The 19,296-nt window shown below is 43.4% G+C and overlaps 1 protein-coding gene across 1 annotated transcript in view; it reads right to left on the bottom strand.

The window, feature by feature from the left end:
* Chd1 (chromodomain helicase DNA binding protein 1) overlaps positions 1–18,841 on the bottom strand; it is a 93,733-nt gene extending 74,892 nt beyond the window's left edge. The window contains exons 1-2 of the mRNA XM_045132359.1: positions 18,734–18,841; positions 16,430–16,623 (exon numbers count right to left, since the gene is read on the bottom strand). Of these exons, the coding sequence (XP_044988294.1) occupies positions 16,430–16,482 (53 nt within the window). The 5' untranslated portion in view covers positions 16,483–16,623; positions 18,734–18,841. The remainder of the gene's footprint in view (positions 1–16,429; positions 16,624–18,733) is intronic.
* Positions 18,842–19,296: the final 455 nt, after the last annotated feature.

Below are 19,296 nucleotides of genomic sequence, written 5' to 3'. Positions count from 1 at the left end.
TTGTAAGAGGAGGAAAAGATAATGACATCAAAATAAAAGAGAATAACTGGAAAGAAGGGATTCAATGGATGGTGGATTAGAGGGGGGGAGCAAGCAATGGGGGTGGGGAGGGAATTACCATGGCTCATTGTCTATACTTATGGAAGCTGTCAATAGAGTTAAAAAATCATAAAAGAAAATCTTCTAAGATCACATTCAATAATATACACACAAAGATAAAACATAAAAGCTGCAAAAGTTTAATGAATAGAGAATACAAAATTTAAATGGCATAATAATAAATGTATTTACATAATCAATAAACTGGATAGGCTTGTACTTTTTTAAAGGAAATAAAGTGTGACTAGACTGGGCTTGGTGGTTCATTCCTTTAGCCCCAGCACTCAGAAGGCTGAGATAGGAGGCTCACTGTGAGGATGAGGGCTACAAAAAGAGTTGCAGGTCAGCCTGGGGTTGACTGTACCTCAAAAGAAAGACCCTTCCTTGAAAAACCAAAAAGATAAAGTTCTCAATTTTTTCAAAAGAAATTAATTGCAAACTGTATGCCCAGCTACCTACCTGTCAGCATGCCTCCTTTGTAACAAGAGATCCTGATGTCATGTTCAATCAGTATCAGTCTACAGCACAATCTCTGCACTTATGTAAGGCCATGAGCTTGTGACAAGTGAGACATATTAAGTGTTGGCCTGTATGTCCCAGAAAATTACCCAGTGTGAGTTGACTCAAGTATGTGTGCTACATGTTTTGGACATTCTAGTTTTCCTTCAACACTTGTAGCTGAAGCCATTGTGGAAATCAGTATGGAACTTTCTCAGAAAACTAAAAATAAGGCTGGAAAGATGGCTTGCAATTAGGGTGCTTGCCTGTACAGCCTAATGACCAATTCTTCAATACCCACAAAGTGGTACAAGAATGTAACTGGTGTCCATTTGCAGTGGCTGGAGGCCGTGGCACACCCATTTTCTCTATCTCCTATCTCTCTTGGCTTGCAAAAAAAAAAAAAAAAAAAAGATAAATCTACTATATATCACTCCTGGCCATATAACCAAAGGACTTTAAGTCAGCATACAACAAAGAAACTTGTACATCCATTATCTTGCTGCAATATTCAGAAGAGCGAGGAAAAGGCACCAGCCTGGATGCCCATCAACACATCCATTGGTAAAAAAAAAAATGTGCTGTACAATGGAATTTTACTCATCCATAAAGAAAAATGGAAAGCAAAGCAACCCAGACTCAGAAAGACAAATACATGCTTTTTCTCATATAAGACATTATATTGTAATTGTGTGTGTGTGTGTGAAAGAGTATGTGTGAGTGAGTGCATAGGTCATGAAACAAGAAAGGGAACCACAGAGGAGGAAAAGAAGCCTTAAACAAAGGGAAGGGTAATATATACACATGATATGAAAGTGCAATGGGGCTACTGGGATGAAGGGGAACAAGTGAGACAGGAGACTTGACAAAATCAAAGTATAATGAAAATGCAATAATAAAACTCATTACTTTGTATTCTTTTTTTTGTATTCTATTTTTACAACAATAATTTGGTTATTTATTTTATTTTCCAGGCATGTTCTCATTCTAGCTCAGAATGACCTAATACTCACTATGTAGGCCAGGATGGTCTCAAACTCATGGCAATAACCCTAACTCAACCTCCTTAGTGCTGAGGAGCCCAAACACCCAGCTTCCTCTATAGTTCTGCTTGTTTCCTGAAGATGGAAGTTCTCTCACTCAATCTGTAGCTGTTGTTTCAGTCAGATTGGCTGACCAGCCAGCCCCTTGATTCCCCAGCCTCTGTCCCCAACAGGACTAGGGTTACAGGCATGCAAGACCATACTCAGTTTTTTGCAAGGGTGCTGGGAATGATCTCAGATGGACTCAGGTCCTCTGAGATCCTCATACTTGCATGACAAGTACCCTTATCCACTGAGTCATTATCTGAACCATTAAAATTTTGAGGCTTGTAGCCAAGGTTCAATCAGTTAAGTTCATTTACAGTGGCTAAAGGCCCTGGTATGCCCATTCTCTATCTGCCTCTGCCTCTTCCCTTCTCTCTCTCTCAAATAAATAAAGAGCTGGGTGTCCTGGCCCATGCCTTTAAAAAAAGACAAGGAAAAAAAAATCATTTTAAGTTGTTTGAACTTATGGCTAGTTTATTAAGAATTTTAGTATGGCAGCTTTGCAAGCAAGCACCTTTAGCTACTGAGAATTCAGTAGTCCCTATTCTTTCTTTCTTCGTCTGCCATGATTTCTTTTTTCTCTTTCCCCCACCTGGAGCTAAAACCACACAAAGACTTCACATAAAACTGAACAAAGGGGGCTGGAGAGATGGCTTAGCGGTTAAGCGCTTGCCTGTGAAGCCTAAGGACCCCAGTTCGAGGCTTGATTCCCCAGGACCCACGTTAGCCAGATACACAAGGGGGCGCATGCGTCTGGAGTTCGTTTGCAGTGGCTGGAAGCCCTGGTGTGCCCATTCTCTCTCTCTCTCTCTCTCTCTCTCTGTCACTCTCAAATAAATAAATTAAAAAATATTAAAAAAATGAATAAAGGGCTGGAGGGTTGGCTTAGAGGCTAAGGCGTTTGCCAGCAAAGCCAAAGGACCCAGGTTAGCCAGATGCACAAGGAAGAGCATGCGTCTGGAGTTCATCTGCAGTAGCTGCAGGCCCTGGTGCAGCCATTCTCTCTCTCTCTCTTAAAAAAAAAAAACTGAAAAAAATGAATAAATGGGCTGGAGAAATGGCTCAGCAGTTAATGGTACTGTGTGTAAGGCCTGACAGCCCTGGTTCAATTCCTCAGTACCCACATAGAGCCATTGTTCAAAGCGATGTACATATATGGAGTTTATCTGCAGCAGCAGTACACCCTGGTGCATCCATTATCATTATCGATCTATTCCTCTCAAAAAAAAAAAATTTTTTTTTTTGACAGAGAAAGAGGGAGAGAGAGAATGGGTGAACCAGGACCTCCAGCCACTGCAAATGACCTCCAGACACATGCGCCCCCTTGTACATCTGGCTAACATGGGTCCTGGGGAATCAAACCTGGGACCTTTGGCTTTGCAGGCAAATGCCTTAACCGCCAAGCCACTCTCCAGCCCTTTGTTGTTTCATTCCTGACCTGGCACTCACTCTGTACTCCCAGGCTGGTCTCAAACTCAAAGCCATCCTCCCACCTTTGCCTTCTGAGTGTTACGATTAAGTCATGTGTCACACCCCAAGCAAACTTAAAAAAAAAAAGAAGCCGGGTGTGGTGGCAAACACCTTTAATGCCAGCACTCGGCAGGCAGAGGTAGGAGGATCACCGTGAGTTCCAGGCCACCCTGAGACTCCTTAGTGAATTCCAGGTCAGCCTGGGCTACAGTGAGAACCTACCTCAAAAAACCAATCCCCCCCCCCACAAAAAAGAATAAAGCTAGGCATGATGGTGCACACCTTTAATCCCAGCACTCGAGAGGCAGAGATAGGAGGATTGCCATGAGTTTGAGGCCACCCTGAGACTACATAATGAATTCCAGGTCAGCCTGGGCTGGAGTGAGACCGGACCTCAAAAAAACCAAACAAGGCCAGGAGTGATGGCTCACGCCTTTAATCCCAGCACTTGGGTGGCAGAGGTAGGAGGATCACCGTGAGTTCAAGGCCACCCTGAAATGACAGAGTTAATTCCAGGTCAGCCTGGATCACAGTGAGACCCTACCTCGAAAAAAAAAAAAAAAAAAAAAAAAAAAAAAATTTAAAAAAAAAAAAACCAAACAATATAAAAAAAAAAAGAATGAATAAATAAAACTCAGGGAAAGAACTGTAAACGTAGGATGTCCTGTGTATTTTATTAGGGAACTTGTACTTCTTCACTGGAGGAAATGATCTTTTAAAAATCTCCCTTTTCTTAAGCCGGGCGTGGTGGCACACGCCTTTAATCCCAGCACTCGGGAGGCAGAGGTAGGAGGATCGCCATGAGTTCAAGGGCACCCTGAGACTACAGAGTTAATTCCAGGTCAGCCTGGACCAGAGTGAGAAAAAACAAAAATAAATAAATAAATAAATAAATAATTTAAATCTCCCTCTTCTCACTCATCTGAATGAATATATACACACATTTTTACCATTAAAATCAGAAAAGAGTGCCATGAGATTTTCCACAAACTTTAGTCATTAACAATTAAGTGAATTCCGTTTTATTTCACCTCACTTGCAGGATGTTTTCATGAACCTACCAATTGATTGTATCTATGACTAGCCCTTTCATTATTACTTAAGTTATAATAAGCTTTTGAAAGTTAATTCATGATTTTAAAACATAATGAATGATGCCATGTTCATAACTTCATGTATACATATAATATGAATACAGCCATTCTGGGAGACGTATTAAAATGAAAATTATGATTTGGTACATCTAACATGCACAGGCAAACTTTCAGCATGAAGGAATTTTTGCACAGTACTGGGAAAATGGATAAATGATTTTATGCGTTTGTCAAAACCCATGGAACTGTGCAACACGGAAGGATTATAGTATGCAAATATTAAAAGTTAGTAAGTATTGTCTGGAGAGATGGTTTAGCTGTTAAGGTGCTTACATGCAAAGCCAAAGAACCTAGGTTCAATTCCCCAGGACCCACATAAGCCAAAGGAACAAGGTGACACATGTGTCTGGAGTTCATCTGCAGAGGCCAAAGGCCCTGGCATGCCCATTCTATCTGCCTCCCTTTCTCCTTCCCTCCCACCTTCTCTCTCCCCTCCCCGCTTCACCCCAGCAAATAAATAAATTATGAAAAGTTAACAAGTATGAGGGATCCCAGGATGAAACACACTGACTAATTAAACTAACTTTACTAAAAATACATGACATCATCACGCTGAAGCAGTGGAGGTAAGTTAGGTAACAAGTAATTTTGTTAAGTGTCTGATTGGACACCCTTAAGGCTACAAACACTAGATTCCAGTTCGTAAGTTAGCTTCTCTTAGGACTATACCCAAAACACTCTGAAACTACTTTGTGTACACACACAAACACAGACACACACATGTACAGATAGCAGAAGCCAGGTTTCTTACTATTGCATAGTTAGAGGGGGTTAAAATGAACTCTGTAGATTAAAAAATTAGGGTGAGGATAATAGTATAGACTCATCTTTGCTCTATGAATATAGATATAGAGATAGATACAAAGTAAGTATAAACATGGAGACAAGCATGGCTTATGTATATATTTATTACCTACCTCGGTCTACCTATATTCCAATAGAGCCAAGAAGCAATGACACTTGAGCAGCCAAGCAAACTCTGCACCCAAACCTTGGTTTCTAATACCATTTTACAATGAAAGGAAACAGAGAACCTAAAACATGATTTACTCAAGGGCACAAGAATAGGAATTGTGTAAATGAAATTTAGAAGCCTACTTAAAAAGGCTCCTTGCCAGAAAGTGGGGGTAGGGAGGCATTACCATGGGATATTGTTTACAATCATGGAAGTTGTTGATTAAAAATTAAATTTTTTTAAAGTCTCCTGGCTGATTAATTTGGAGAAGAAAATAAAACACCTTATTGGATTATATACCAAAATACATATATACAGAAATCCAGTGAACATTAGTAAATGAAAACATTTTATTTAAAATACGGAGATAGGGCTGGAGGTATGGCTTAGTGGTTAAGGCTTTTGCCTGCAAAGCCAAAAGACCCAGGTTCGATTCCCAAGGACCCACGCTAGCCACATGCTCAAGGGGTGCACACGTCTGCAGTTTATCTGCAGTGACTGGAGGCCCTGGCGCGCCCATTTTCTCTCTCCCCCTCCCTCTTTCTCTGTCAAATAAATAAACAAAAATATTTTAAAAAGAAAAAAACACATGTGTGTATAGACACACACACACACACACACACACAAACTACATATATATATGGAGATACTGGGCTGGAGAGGTGACTCAGTGGTTAAGGCACTTGCTTGCAAAGCCTGATGGCCTGGATTCAATTCCCCAGTACCCACATAAATCCACATGTACAAAGTGACATATTTATCTGGAATTTATTTGCAATGACATGAAACTCTGCTGCGCCCATTCATTCTCTTTCTCCCCCCCCCCCCCCACTGGGTTCCCTCTCTCCCCTTGCAAATAAAACAAAAAGGGCCGGAGATACGGTTCAGCAGTTAAGTGTGCTTGCTTGCAAAGCCGGATGGCCCAGGTTTGATTCCCAAGTATCCACGTAAAGCCACATATATTTTCAAGGAGAAAGAAAGAGACAAAGAGAAAGAGAATGAACATGCCAGGGCCTCCAGTCACTGTAATGAACTCCAGATACATGTGCAACTTTGTGCATCTAATTTTACATGGCTACTGGGGAACTGAACCTGGGCCCTCATTCAAGCTTTTTTATTCTTTTTTTTAAGTAACTTTTTAATTTTACTTTATTTATTTGAAGGATAGAGGCAAATGGACGTGCCAGAACCTTCAGATGCTGCATATGAACTCCAGACACATGTGCCACCTTGTGCATCTGGCTTACGTGGGTCCTGGGGAATCAAACCTGGGTCCTTTGGCTTTGTAGGCAAGCACCTTAACCACTAAGCCATCTCTTTAGTCCCTAAAAGCTTCTCCTTTAAGAAGGTAATGGCGGGCTGGAGAGATGGCTTAGCGGTTAAGCGCTTGCCTGTGAAGCCTAAGGACCCCGGTTCGAGGCTCGGTTCCCCAGGTCCCATGTTAGCCAGATGCACAAGGGGGCGCACGCGTCTGGAGTTCGTTTGCAGTGGCTGGCGCGCCCATTCTCTCTCTCTCCGTCCATCTATCTCTCTTTCCATGTCTGTCGCTCTCAAATAAATAAATAAAAAATGAACAAAAAAAAAATTAAAAAAAAAAAAAAAGAAGGTAATGGCTAATGATGAAACTCAAAACTCATCGTGCTGTGAAGTGGCAACTAATCGTATTCAGCACTACATGAGACATCTCTAGTACACCCTACAAAGCTCAGGGACCAAGAAAAGGATGGTGGAAAAAATAAAAGGAGTTCTTTGGAATGCTGATTTTCAGATACAAAGTAGCCACTGCCATTCATGACCTCACAGAGGCTGCACAAAACCTGTGTAATATTGAGCACACCAATATGTTGTCATGGATGGAGGAAGGTTAAAAAAAAAGAGAGAGGGCTGGAGAGATGGCTTAGCGGTTAAGCGCTTGCCTGTGAAGCCTAAGGACCCCGGTTCCAGGCTCGGTTCCCCAGGTCCCACGTTAGCCAGATGCACAAGGGGGCGCACGCATCTGGAGTTCATTTGCAGTGGCTGGAAGCCCTGGTGCGCCCACTCTCTCTCTCTCCCTCTATCTGTCTTTCTCTCTGTGTCTGACGCTCTCAAATAAATAAATAAATAAATAAATAAATAAATAAATAAATAAACAAACAAAGAGAGACAGAAAAGCCATCAAAATAGAAGAGGAACTGGTTGGAAAGAAGGAATTCAGTGGAAAAGGGATGAGTGAGAGGGAACAGGAGAAAGTAATGGGAAAGGATGACAATCAAATTGTATTATGTATATAAACTGTAAGAAAATACAAATTAATCTGGACAAAAAAAATCTAGTTTCCTCATCTAGAAAGACTCTATGTGCATCAACATATACATAAGCAGACCTTTATGAGACTGAGTTATGGTATATCATGTAATATAGTACCCTATGTATCTTGCTTGATCAGAATAAAAGATATTGCTTAGACCCTCATAATAGGAGGAAAAGATGATGACATCAAAATAAAAGACTAAGAGAAAGAGGGGATATGATGGAGAGTGGGTTTTGTGAAGGGGAAAGTAGGGGAGGAGTTGCCATGGTTTATTGTTTATTGTCTATAATTAGGGAAGTTGTCAACAAAACAGCTTCTAAAAAAGAAAAGACCTTATAGCTGGGGCGTGGTGGCGCACGCCTTTAATCCCAGCACTTGGTAGGAGGATCACTGTGAGTTCAAGGCCACCCTGAGACTCCATAGTGAATTCCAGGTCAGCCTGGGCTAGAGTGAGACCCTACTTCGAAAAACCAAAAAAAAAAAAAAAAAAAAAAAAAAGACCTTGCTGGAGTAATGTCTTCACAGTGTTACAGGGAGTCACAGAAAATAAAATTCTTATATAAGTAACAGCATCAGTACAAAATTGCAGTAATAAATGACATGTTACTAAATAACTTCAGGTAATCAAGTTCATATGTGAATATGTATTTATTTATATTTTATGTCTATACGAGTTACTTGCAATATGGCTACAGTGAAGATTCTCATCTAGTGGTCTGGAAAGAATCCCAACATCATACATTTCTAATAGGCTTCAGATATCACCAATGCTGCTGGCCCAAGGACAACAAACCAAGCTGTGACATTTCTATTTTTGTATGTTTTAAATGTTTTTCATAACAAAAAGGTGATTGTGGCTGGGGACAAGGCTCAGTTAGTGAAGTGCCTGCCATACAAACATGAAGAATAGAGTGCAATCCCTGGGGCTTACTAGCCAGCTAGTCTACCCAAATCAGTGAACACCAGCTTCAGTGAGAGATCCCATCTCAACTAAAAAAAAAAAGACAGACAGACAGGCGTGGTGATACCTTAAATCCCAGCACTTCGGAGGCAGAGGTAGGAGTTCAAGGCCACAGTGAATAACAGGTCAGCCTGGGCTCAAGCCAGACCTTGAAAAACTAAAAAACAAAACACCCAATGTTCACTTCTGGGTTCCACACACACCTACACAAACACACACACACACACACACACACACACGTATGACAAGCAAACAAAGAAAAAAAATTAAGGAAAAAGACAATGATGGTGCATGCCTATAATCTAAAAGCTGGTAAGGCAGAAACAGGAGCTCACTGGCTAGTCAGTCTAGCTTAATTCGTAAACTCCAAGGCAATAAGAGATCATGTCTCAGCAGGGGTGTGGTGGTGCATGTCCCAGCACTCAGGCTGGGCAGAGATAAGAGGATCAGCTATGAGTTCAAGGCCACCCCAAGACTACATAGTGAATTCCAGGTCAGCCTGGGTGAGAAAAACCAAAAAAAAAAAAAAAAAGAGAGAGAGAGAGAGAGAGAGAGAGAGAGAGAGAGACAGATCCTGTCTCAAAAGAGAAAGGGGTAAACCAGGTGTGGTGGCGCACACCTTTAATCCCAACACTTGGGAGGCAGAGGTAGGTGGATCACCGTGAGTTTGAGGCCACCCTCAGACTACATAGTAAACTCCAGGTCAGCCTGGACTGGGGGTAAAAAGGGGCAGATGGCATTCCTGAGGACAACACCCAAGATTATCAGCACTGTCATGCATGCACATGTATTTGCACAAGCCCATCATATATACGTACCAAAAAAATTAAATATTTGAAAGTAAAATAAAAGAGGTTTTGAAAAAGTGGCTGCCGAGCATGAGGACGGCACACACCTGTAATCCTAGCTCTTGGGAGAGGGAGGCAGGTATATGAGATTGAAGCTCATCCTAAAGTACATAGTTAAGTTTGAGCTCTGCAACATACCCTGTCCCCCCCCCCCAAAGAAAAGCACAACAGTAAAAACAGAAGTTGAAAACCTGTTTTCTCCATCACATTCCTTCTTTCCATAAAGCACCATTTATTTTTAAATACAGAGCAGTAACAGAGATAATCCACCTGTCATCAAGAATTTAAGCAACTAGTTAACCAGAGAAACACACAGGCAGCTCATATTAATCCCTACCTAATGCATTATCTCATACTTACAAACAGAGCAGTTGTATCTTTGGAAAGTAGATACTTAAAATTCTCTTATCCTTACCAATTAAAAATAACTCTAATTACAGTAATCTAGATTAAGTATAATTGTAGGAAACTCTATGTACTTTATAGTTAAATTCTATTTGAAGAGTAACCTATCACTAAAGCTGCTATTGAGTATGTTGAGTTTTCAAAACAAAAATAATTTGTGTAATCTTAGATTTAGTTGTACCTACAAGATATTTGAGAGAGAAAAATCGTGGAATAAACAAAAACAGGGTAAGGTAAACGGTAAAGGAACAAGGAATAATAAAGTGTAAAAGTCATTCTTTCTTGTAATCAATACATCACAGCAAATTTTTTGCCAGCTTTCTTAATTGGTGACTTCTAGCCATTCTAGCTTTTTGAATTCTTATTGTCCTATCTTCCTAAAAGTGCTTCTTAAACATAACTTCTGAAAACTAACAATGAACTGACTTTAACACAATCAAAAATATTAAGGTGATTGCAAAACAAGATCAGGAAATACTATTTAATGGATACTGCTTTGAAAATATAAACTTCACAAGTCCTTTAAACTACAGGTCTTCTCAAAGCATTTTTTATTTACCTATCTATTTTGGTAGCACTCAGGACTGAACCTATGACTGAACATCTAAGCAAGCTCTTTACTACTGAGCTACATGCCAGACCTATTATTTTTTTGGGGGGGGGAGGAGGGGTGTTCATGTTATGAGTGTAGGTACATGTGTCGAAATCAGAGGACAACTTTTAGTTGTCAGTCCTCCCGTTCCACCTCCTTAGAGACAGGATTTCTGGCTGTTCACTGCTCTGTTTAGAGGCTAGTTGGCCTGTACTCCTGTTGGGTTCTTCTGTCTCAGCCTTCCTTCTCACAGTAGCTGCACTGGAGTTACAGGCACCATGCAGTTTTACTCAGGTCCTGAGGATACCAACTCAATTACTCAAATTTGCACCGCAAGCTTTAAATATTGGGCAGTCTCCTCAACCCCCAAATTGTAAGTCTGTATTCTAGAAATGTGGCTAACAGAATTCCATTAGCAACTAAACATTGGGTGAGACTATGAAAGTACATCACCAATATCTCATACTCTGTAAGAACCATTCAAGGGACTAAGTGCTTACATATGTAACACTAGCTTACTGATAATTACAACTTAGAAGCAAGCATCTATTAACTATTCAAAAATAAGCAAAATGTGAGCTGGAGAGATGGCTTAGAGGTTAAGGTGTTTGCCTGCAAAACCAAAGAATCCTGGCTCGATTCTCCAGGACCCATGTAAGCCAGATGCACAAGGTGGTATATGTATCTGGAGTTCGTTTGCAGTGGCTGGAGGCCCTGACGTGCCCATTCTCTCTCTCTCAAATAAATAAAGATATATTTTTAAAACAATAAGCAAAATGTGACCACGTTTCAAATATTTGCTCATAAATACATTACTGGGCTACAGATGTACTTCAGGGGACAAACTGCCTAGCAGGTACAAGGCCTTCAGCTTGATCTCCAGAATACACACATACACACAAATATGACTACAGAAAATAAAATTTTAAAAATGTCTAACCAGCTGGGTGTGGTGGCATACACCTGTAATCCCATCACTCAGAAGGCAGAAGTAGGAGGATCGCTGTGAATTTGCGGCCAGCTTAGGACTACAGAAGGAGTTCTAAGTCAGCCTGGGCTAAAAACGTCTAAATAGACACTGAAGGCTTTGATTACAACATGTCCACAAAGGTGGAAAAGTGAAGGCGTAAAACCTTCCAGCATTTTCTTAAGCAAGCTGAGCTGGAGAAATGGCTTAATGGTTAAGGTGTATGCCTGCAAAGCTAAAGGACCTAGGTCTGATTCCCAGGACCACATAATTCAGATGCACAAGGGACAGATGAGTCTGGAGTTCATCTATAGTGGCTAGAGCCCCTGGCATGCCCATTCTCTATCTCTCTCCTTGCCATTATAAAACAAAAAACTTTGTGTTGAGTTCAGACTGTTGTACAGGTTCATCCTGGCCCACATTCCTTACCTTAGTCTCAAAACTATCAGTTATTGCAGCCAAAAGCTCTACTGGATACTACTGGATAGTCTTTCTTTCAGTCAATAATTATGGACACCTTTTCACACAGAAGGAACCAACTCTACTCTCCAAATTTTTAGTAGAAAACTAGCTTACCAACCAAAATTAGCAAATAATAGCTTGGTTTATTCTATTTTATTTCATAAACTTTCAGGGAAGGAATCTCTGAAACAAAATATATTCTGAATTTCTTTTTTTTTTTAATTTTTTTTTTTTTTTTGTTTTTTTGTTTTTTTGAGGTAGGGTTTCACTCTAGCCCAGGCTGACCTGGAATTCACTATGGAGTCTCAGGGTAGCCTCGAACTCATGGCGATCCTCCTACCTCTGCCTCCCGAGTGCTGGGATTAAAGGCGTGCACCACCACGCCTGGCTTCTGAATTTCTTAGCTAACAAACAGTACTTCAATTATTTACATTGTATGTCAACCTCAAGAGTGATACATGTTTCTCATTTCTCTGTATGAATACAGTAAGGAGGCTGAAGAGCTGGCTCAGTGGTTAAAGTCACCTGCTAGCCAAGCCTGAAGTCCTGGGTTTGATTCACCGAAACCCACAAAGAGCCAGATGCATAGTGGTGCGTGCATATGGAGTTTGATTGCAGTAACAGAAGGCTCTGGTGTGCCCATAATCATTCATATTCTTTTTCTTTCCCTCAAATAAATAATATTTATAGTTAGGATACCTTTTGGCTTTTTGAAAGAAAAATCTCTGTCAAGTTCACTTCTTTTAACTAGGCACTAATGTCTCTTTGTAATGCATTATGATGAACACTTAGGGGGGAAAAGAGCATCTCCAGAGTGTTAGTAACAAGGGTGCCAAGCAAAGGGAAGACAGTAAAGCCACAGTAAGGGAAAGAGAAGGTAGAGAAAAAGCTAGTACCTTCTATACCAGATCAACTAAAGCAGTTGCAAAAGCTAGGTAATTCGGTAACACTTCTCAGAAGCACACAGAACCTGTATGGTATAATTAATGACTACAAATAATTAGAGAAATGTGACTTGCAATCACATAAAAAGAGTGCATTGCACAAAAATTTTTTTCCAGGTTTATCTTGGCATCTGTGTAGAGTGATATATGCATGCAGGCCCTGTTTGCACATGTACATTCCTTGACAGAAAAGTCACTGAAGACTGGCTGATCAATCAACGAGCCAGAGATTCTCCAGTCCTAAAGAACACACAGGACTAAGGATACAAGCAAAGGTGACCCCACCATGCCCGGCTCATGCCGAGCTTTTTATATGATAGGTACCATGAATCAAACTCGGTTAGTCTCAGACCTTTATAGTTACATGGAAGGCATTCGCTCCAGTTTTCAGCTTTTTGGAACAGGGTCTCATGAAGTCCAGACTGACCTTCTCAAAGTTGCTGGGTAGCCAAGAAACCTTGGATCTTGATCCTCCTCCCTCCACCTCTTAACTCCCCTGCAGTAAAGAATTCTGTAAGTAGCAGGGTGTGGTGGCACACCTTTAATCCCAGCACTTGGGAGGCAAAGGTAGGAGGATTGCCCTCAGGTAGAGGGCGCCCTGAGGTGGAGGCTGCCCTGAGACTACAAAGTGAATTCCAGGTCAGCCTGAGCTAGATTGAGACCCTATTGGGGGGGTGGGGGGGTAAGTGAACCTGATTTCAAAGGGCTTGCTTAGTTTCTTTCACCTGTACTATAAAGTTGGTTTTATTTCTCCCCCAGCTTTAGAGATGGTAGCAAAGGCAGAAATAATTTAGGCAGAATGCATCAACAGATGATCTCTAGAAATAAAGAATATATAACAAGTCAGAATTCCTGCTTTGTGGGAAGTCTGGTTCTTGTGTTTGTTCTGCATATTTCTACTCGTTAACAATTTCAGTGGCTGGAGAGATGGCTCAGTGCTTAAGGGCACTTGCATGCAAAGCTTGACAGCCTAAGTTCAACTCCCCAGTTCCCAGATATGCACAAAGTGATATATATGCAGCATTCTTTTGCAGTGGCCCTGGCCCTGTCATGCTCATTTTCTCTCCCTCTTCCCTCTGCTTGCAAATAAGTATACTTAAAAAAAAAAAAAAATTAAGGCCAGGCATGGTGGTGTACACCTTTAATCCCAGCAGAGGAGACAGAGGTAGGAGGATCACTGTGACCTGGAAGGCGGCTTTGGGACTACAGAATGAGTTACATGTCAGCCTGAGATAGAATGAGACCCTACCTTGAAAAAAACAAAAAACAATTTCATTGCTCACTAAAGAGATATAAACAGTTTAACTCTCCTAGTCATTGACTATCATCAATACATGTACACAAATTTCACTCAAAGCTGAAATTCTAAAGTCTTCTAACCTCAACTGTAGTGGTTCTAGTCAAACTGCTGCATGCACCTTTACTGTTTATTTTTTTTAAAAGATGAACTGGAGAGATGGCTCAGCAGTTAAGTCACTTGCCTGTACAACGTAACAACCTGGGCTTAATTCCTCAATACCCACATAAAGCCAGATGCACAAGGTAGTCTATGCAATCTCAAGTGTGTTTGCAGTAGTTATAACTAAGTAACTAAGCCATGCTGTGCCCATTCTGTCTCTCTTTTTTTTTTTTTTTTTGGTTTTTCGAGGTAGGGTCTCACTCTGGTCCAGGCTGACCTGGAATTAACTCTGTCATCTCAGGGTGGCCTTGAACTCATGGCAATCCTCCTACCTCTGCCTCCCGAGTGCTGGGATTAAAGGCGTGCGCCACCACGCCCGGCTATTCTGTCTCTTTTCTGTCTGCTTGCAAATAAAAAAAATTTTGAAGATGCATAATGCCTACACCAACAACTGATTCACCTCGAGTTGCTTTTGTTTTTTGAGGTTGGGTCTCATTCTAGCCCAGGTGGCCTGAATTCACTATGCAGTTTCGGAGTGGCCTCAAACTCACAGCAATCCTCCTACCTCTGCCTCCTGAGTGTTGGGAATAAAGGCATGAGATACCATGTCAGCTTCAAAAGTGGTTTTGTTGTTGAATTGACTATATAAGAAAAAAAATTACAGGAATTATATAGTCAATTTTTCTATTGCTTGCTTGCCCACATTTCTCTACCATTTTAACTTTCATTTAGGCAGTGTCCCACAGTACATACATGTGGTATAATTATAAGCAGATACTAAATGTCCACTATAATCAAAATCATTTTAAGCCCCTTATATGTAGCATCTAATGTAATTTACAACTTTAAGATAAACAGTGTAACCCCCATTTTAGAGACTCAAGAAATCAAAACATCAGATAGTAATTTACCCTAATTCAGTCAGTAACTGATAAAACTGGAACTATGTAGTCTGACTCCAATGCCCATCTTCTTGATTCCTACAAATAAGTACATATAACTGTATGGACTAAAATAAGAATACAAAGATAACTCAAAACTTAGGGCCAAGTGCTGGAGAGATGTCTTAGTAGTTGAAGTCATTGCCTGTGAAGCCTATGGACCTAGGTTTGATTCCCACATAAGCCAGATGCACAAGATGGCACATTCATCTGGAGTTCCTTTGCAGTGGGTAGAGGCCCTGGCACACCCATATTCTCTCATAAAAAAAGAAAGAAAGAATAATAAATGTTCAAAAAGCTAGGGCCAGGGCCAGGGCTGGAGATGGCTTAGCTGTTAAGGCACTTCCCTGCAAAGCCAAAAGACCCTGGTTCAAATCCCCAAGCCCCATGTAAGTCAGATGCATAAGGTGGCGCATAAGTTTGTAGTTCATTTGCAGCACTTGGAGGCCCTGGCATGCCCTTCTCTTTCTATCTGCCTCTTTGTCTCTTTCAAATAAATAAATAAAAATACTTTAAAAATTAATATTCATCTCTTTAAAAAAATAAAGCTAGGGCCTAACTAACTAAATAAGCACTTATAGGGTGCTTGGGCCAGGTGTGGTGGTACATGCATGGAATCCCAGCACTCTACTTAGAAGTAAAGGGAAGGATCATGAGTTCCAGGCCAGCCTGGGCCTAGAACATATTTCTCTATCTCTACCCTCTCTCGCGCGCACAGGCACACATATCTTTGGAGCAAGAAAGTTTTCTTACACACAAATAGCACGATAGTTTATTCTCATATCTTCTAAAAGATATGGCCCAAGTAACGTCTGAAGTGAATTAAAACTCCAACATGAAAACAGAAGAGACAGTAATACTTCAACAAATGTCCAGACCAATATTATCAAAAGCTTCCTGCATGAGAGACAAATGTTTCCTATTTGTGATAGCCAATATAGTGGATAGGTAGTATATGTAATTTATTCAGCACTTGAAGTGGGTCTCGTGTGACTAAATTTTTAATATTTTGTAATTGAAACATCCACACATGACTAGTGGCCACCATAATGTGCAGCAAAGGTACATTAGACAAAACACCAGAAAAAGAGTTATGTGAAAAAACTCTTAATGAATTTTTGTGGGCACTTCACTAACAATCAAATCAACTTAAATTTCTTTATTTGCTTCTGCTTCAATTATTAACAATACAAATCTCCAAATAGATTTAAATAGATCAATGCTTTCTACATACATACTTTATGTCTTTAAAAATAATACTGCAATGTCAACAAAAACAACTGCTAAGTTTTTTTAATACTTGGCTAGGGAAATAAATTTATGGGGACAACAGAGCACAGATAAGAATGAGCTTACCTTGAGTCTCCACTGCTGTTTCTAGCACTTTCTTCATCACTGTGTCCATTCATTGTAAATATCAAACAGTTTTAAAATGAAACACAAATCTCCCCAGTTTAAAAGATGAATATGATTATTAATTCTTGAATATCAAAATTTCACAGATGAGTTTTCTTCAACATTCATGGGTGTTCTCGGACCTTCTGGTTCACCTAGAGGAAATACATCACTGTTAAGAATGTCTGATATAAGAAAAAGATCAATAAGCCCTATTTAAAACTTGTAGAAATCTGTTCGGGCCAATTAGGCAGGCAGTGGTAAGGAAGCAATGGAAGCCTTTTACAAAAAATAGCTCAGCTTGTACTAACATTCCTAGTTACTGACTAGAATTTAGCATTTCGCTAACAAGTTTTGACAGGAGAAAGATTAAGTATTTGTGGGGGAACAAAACTTTTAAAGACTAGTTGGTACTATGTGATAATATTTACAGAGTACTACTAAAGCAGTGGTACCATGTGACACACACATACATCCCCAGCAGAATATGGAGTCTTCATTTGGTAAGTTCATAAAATAAATGAGGTGAGGATAATGGTTACCTTTCATGAAGCCCTAACTCCTAGCACCAAGAATTTCACACATACTAGTGAAGGAAAATTTAAATGACCCATGGAAAAAAAGAAAAATAATAGAAAGTATCATGTAATCTTGACAAACATGCATAGGTCAAACCAGAACTGTTTTTTATCCAGGTAAACTGACAGGGTGGTGCAAAAAAACCACTTATCCAGTTTTCACTGGCAGATTCCAGGAAAAAAAAAATTAGAAGAAAAGGTGACAGAATATATACCGTGTGTTATTTTCAAGGTAAGCGTTTTGAAATTTAAAAAAAAAAAAAAATCACCGGACCAAGACACAGTATTTCTCAAGATTTCAGCACAACATTGGAGAGTCACCTACAAACCAACCACGAATAAACAAAGGAGATCTCTGGCAGGGGAGGGAGAGGAAGAAGCGGGGGAAGGAGACGTCAGATCCTTCCCCAGCCAGAAAGTAGCGAGACTCTAGAGGCTGAGAGAGCACAGTACTCCTCGGCAGAGACTTCACTCCCATGATTATTTCCACGCCACAAAAAAGGGGAGGGGAAGCAGGCTGTTGCCAACTCCGTCCTAGCTGAGTGCATGTGAATCGGGGTTCCAATCTCCGACACCTCAGACCTCTGCAAGAACAGGTTATCTCGAAATTAACCCTTCCTTCTCGACATTAAATATTAATCCTAACCCTGGTCAAAGAGCTTTACTATTAAACCACTTCTAAGCGCGCTTGCATGTTGCCCGAAAGTCTTGCAGAGGAAAGTTCACTGCTCTCTCTCGGTACCACCCCCCCACCCCGTCCTTTCCGTTCGCCCCTCAAGATGGCTTTCTCGGAACGCGGTGACTTCCTCTCCACCCTCCGCTCCCGGCTCCGAGAGAGCCTCTCTCCAAGAGCGCGGGGACGTCCCCTGAGCGCGGGCTCCCGGCGCGGCCCGTCCCGCGTCCCAACAATGAGTCCTCCCCGGGGCGCCGCCGTCCCCGCACGGCAGCCGCTTCCTCTGAACTTTGCGCAGCGGCACCCGGAGCGCAGCGCAGCGGGGGCGGGGGGGCGGCGGACCCCGGGGAGCGCGTCCCGCCGGCCTGCACCGCTCCCAGCCCGCGCTCCTTCCCGCCTCAAACTTCCCGCACGCCCTCCCCGGGACGCCGCCCCCTCCCCCTCCGCGCTCCCACGTGCTGGGCGCCCGGGCGGCCGCGGGGCCCTCCGACCGAGCCGCCCAGGCCGGCCTGCGCCCCGCGCCCCGGCTCCCACGCCCCCCGGCCCTCAGAACGCCGCGCCGCCCGGCCCTCCCGCCCGCCCGCCCGCGGCCTGCGCTCGGCCTCCGTCCGGGCCCCGCGCCCGCCCGCCCGCCCGTCGTCAGTCCTCCGCCCCGCGGGCTCCGTCCGCCCGCCGCCCCCGGGCTGGCTTACCGGCGGACGCGCGCGCTCCGCTCGGCCGGGCACAGGACGCCGGCTCGCGGGCGGGCGGGCGGCCGGCTTCGGGAAAGGGCGGCCTGGCCCCGCGCCGCGCCGCGCCGTCCCTCCCCCCGCCGCCGCCGCCGCCGCGATCCTGGGCCGCCGAGTCCTCGGGCTCCCGGGAGAGCGCCGCGGGGGAAGCCGAGTGCGCAGGGGGAGGGGAAGGGAACCCCGGCCCGCGCGGCAGCAACGCGCGATCCCCGGCCGAGCGGCTCCCACAATCAATTCATGATCGCGGCGACCCAGGGCGAGGGCGGCCGGCAAGAGCGACAAGTACCGAGGGGTGGTCTCCGCCGCCGCCGGCAAGCGCGCTCCCGCTCCCGCTGCTTATCGGCCCCCGGCAGCCGCCATGACGCCGAGACAGCGAGCGAGCGCAACCGTCTTCGTCGTAGCCGCCGCCGCCGCCGCCGCCGCCGCCGCCGCCACCGAGGTCGCCGTCGCCTCCGCCTCCCGCGCTACGTCAGCGCCTCAGCTCACTCCCCTTCCCCAGGGCGCGAGACGCCGGGTGCGAGCACGCCCAGCTTTCAGCCGGCTGGTGGGCGGAGCCGTGCCCGGGACGCAGGGCGGGGCGGGCGGCGCGCACGGCACGGCGCGCGCACGGCGGGCAGCGTGCGCGCCCCCGCCGCGGAAGCCGCGCGACTCTGGCTGACCTGGCTCCGTAGTGGGGCGGTGGATTCCGGGAAATGGGAGCTCCTAGCTGTCTGGCTGCGGGCGGGTGTGAGCGCGGCTGTCATTGGGATAACTGCGCGGAGACGGCGAGGCTCTGACACCGAGAAGGAAGAAGCCGGGGCGGGCAGTGAGACTGGGGACTGCCAGCGATGGGACTCGGGAACCGCGGGC

Source organism: Jaculus jaculus, chromosome 13 (genome assembly GCF_020740685.1).
Source record: "Jaculus jaculus isolate mJacJac1 chromosome 13, mJacJac1.mat.Y.cur, whole genome shotgun sequence".
NCBI classification, from domain to species: domain Eukaryota; kingdom Metazoa; phylum Chordata; class Mammalia; order Rodentia; family Dipodidae; genus Jaculus; species Jaculus jaculus.
The sequence above is the reverse complement of the archived record's forward strand: the minus strand, read 5'-3'. Positions and strand labels throughout refer to the sequence as shown.